Source organism: Sphaeroforma arctica (assembly GCF_001186125.1).
Source record: "Sphaeroforma arctica JP610 unplaced genomic scaffold supercont1.2280, whole genome shotgun sequence".
In the NCBI taxonomy this organism is placed as follows: domain Eukaryota; class Ichthyosporea; order Ichthyophonida; genus Sphaeroforma; species Sphaeroforma arctica.
In genome coordinates, this window is record NW_014038278.1 from 1,319 (window position 1) to 4,027 (window position 2,709).

The window sequence follows — 2,709 nt, forward strand, 5'->3', positions numbered from 1 at the left end:
TTAGCTGCGTACCCGTTTAACCAATCCCATATACCGCTTTTAGGGTCAACCAACAGTTTTCTGTCTTAGGGCGTAGGGTTTTAGGGTTTGGGGTTTTCTGAACAGAATATACTCAAAAAGACTTTGCCCTGAACCGAACCAAACAGAATTTTACTGTTCGGTTGTCTAATAATATTATGGAGTCCCACCTTAAACGTCTTAGACATTAAAAGTCGTAGAAGGCCCGATCAGTTCACGGCTGTAAATAGCACACAGTAGGGTTTTAGGGGTTTTAGATAAACTGCTGAAAGCTCACCAGTTCGTCCGTAGCCAACTCAACGAAAGTACCTATTAAATCTACCTACTACATATTGTATTGGTGCTTATGTGGAATTGGTTGCCATTAAGTCCATCAGTAAGTCATATACCATAACAACAAATGTATCTCATAAGCCACTACATATTTTATTAGTGCTAATTTGCAAAAGCCAATAACCAAACCGACTAAAGATACCTACTACACCTACATACCACATATTTTATTAGTGCTAATTCGGCATTGGTTGCCTGTAAGTCCACTAGTAAGCCACCAAACCAAAAAAAGATACCTACTACACCTACAAACTATATATTTTATTAAGAGCTAATTTGGTATGGGTTGCCTTTCCTTAAGTTCAACTGTAAGTAGGGCGTCTTCCTCGTCAATGCTGAGAAACGCTTCGTCTCCATCGCACCACGGGTACGAGTATACGCCATCCAAGATCATCTGCGCATCAATTGACCGCGACTTAATCGCAATCGTCTTTGCAAAACCCTGTCGACTGTGATTGTGATAGTGGTTGTAGGTCAATGCAAGAAATATGGATACATCTTGTGTGTCTGTACAGATGGTTCTACAGATACTTGTACACATGTTTAAACAGATTAAATGACCCGCTAGTATAGATACATCTTATGTGTCTGTACAGATGATTCTACAGATACTTATACACGTGTTTAAACAGGTTAAATAATCCCAATAGTTTCTGCAAAACCCTGTCTACTGTGATTTCGATGGTGGTTGTAGGTCAATGCAAGGGATATGGATACATCTTGTGTGTCTGTACAGATGATTATACAGATACTTATACACGTGTTTAAGCAGGTTAAATGATCCGATAGCATAGATACATCTTGTGTGTCTGTACAGATGATGCTACATATACTTGTATACATGTTTAAACAGGTTAAATATTCTCAATAGTCTCTGCCAAACCAGTCGACTGCGATTGCGATGGTGATTGTAGGTGAATAGGAGGCATATGTATACATCGTTGTGCTGATACAAGTTGACTATACAGATGAGTAAACAGGTCATATATACAGATAGCCTATAGAAACCTTGTCGACTGTGATTGCGATAGTGATTGTAGGTAAATAGGAGGCATATGTATACATCGTTATGCTGATACAGATTGACTATACAGATGATTAAACAGGTCATATATACAGAGAGCCTATATAAACCTTGTCTACTGTGATTGCAAGTCAAGGCATACGAATGAAACTTTGTGTTCGTGAAGATGCTCATACAGATGTTGTATGTTCTTCCTGATAGTCTTTGAAACACCTAGTGGACTGCGAGTGCGATTGTGATTGTAGGTCAATGTAGTTCGCAGGAAAGAGGATCATTTCTTTCTAGGACATATACACATGTATATATTAACACACACATACACACATACACACACACACATACACATACACGTGTGTGTAAATACACACACGAACACACGCACAATGCACAAGCGTCTGCTTACTTTCCCGCAAAGAAGATGCCGTTGCACACCGGCTCTCGCACCGAGTACTGTATACGGCTGTCGTTTGCAGGGAAGACGATCTTCTCATTGTACGACCTCGTCAACGCCTCAACGTCCACGTTATTAAGCCACTCAGCTGTCTCTCTGTGGAGTTTACATCAGCATCGACCAGCAGTGAAGTGAGGCTAGTATACAGGTGTATTCAATGAATGGCTATATCTTTATATCTTTATATATATATTTAAATATATATAAACACACACACACACACACACGCATAAATATATACACACACACAGGCGCCCTTCCACCCCACAGACCACATACTTTGGTGGCTGCAGCTGTTTGAGCATGGAGATAAACGAAGTGCTCTCCTCTGCCCACAGTCTGTTGAGGGTGTACATCCAGGCTGTACTGCCTGTCCCTGTGCACACTAACATGGAAGACGCTTTCTGCTTCTCTTTCTTCTCTCTGATGGTATTAACCAGAGACGTGTTGGTGTTAACGATACGTTTGTTGTTATTAAGGCTATGTGTATTGATATTGAGGATATACTTATTGATAATAGCGATATATTTATAGATTTAAATGATACATTTATTGATATAAATGATACATGTATTGATTTTAACGATACATTGTTGTTATTAACGGTACATTTATTATTGTTAAACGATACATTAATTATAATTAGTTCGATTGACGCGGCAAGGAGGCTGTATTAGCGTAAAACGTACGCACATGTATGGAAAGAATGTCTAATGGAGCAACATGAAAAACAGATGGCTCTATCATGTGTTCAAAATACATGCTTGTTTCAACTGTGGAGGTTATATAAAAACCCAAAAACTTAGCACGGACACACACACACATGAAAACAGGTACCTACATTCACACCATCCCCACACCCACACACTAATATATACACAAA

At 39.3% G+C, this 2,709-nt stretch overlaps 1 protein-coding gene across 1 annotated transcript; it reads right to left on the minus strand.

Moving 5' to 3' along the window:
- Positions 1–1,778: 1,778 nt before the first annotated feature.
- On the minus strand, positions 1,779–2,182 carry SARC_12405 (hypothetical protein; the record flags this gene model as incomplete). Its single annotated transcript, XM_014293489.1, has 2 exons — positions 1,779–1,922; positions 2,106–2,182. Coding segments are annotated over 2 exons (221 nt in total), but the record flags the coding sequence as incomplete, so codon positions are not given.
- Between the last annotated feature and the right edge of the window lie 527 nt (positions 2,183–2,709).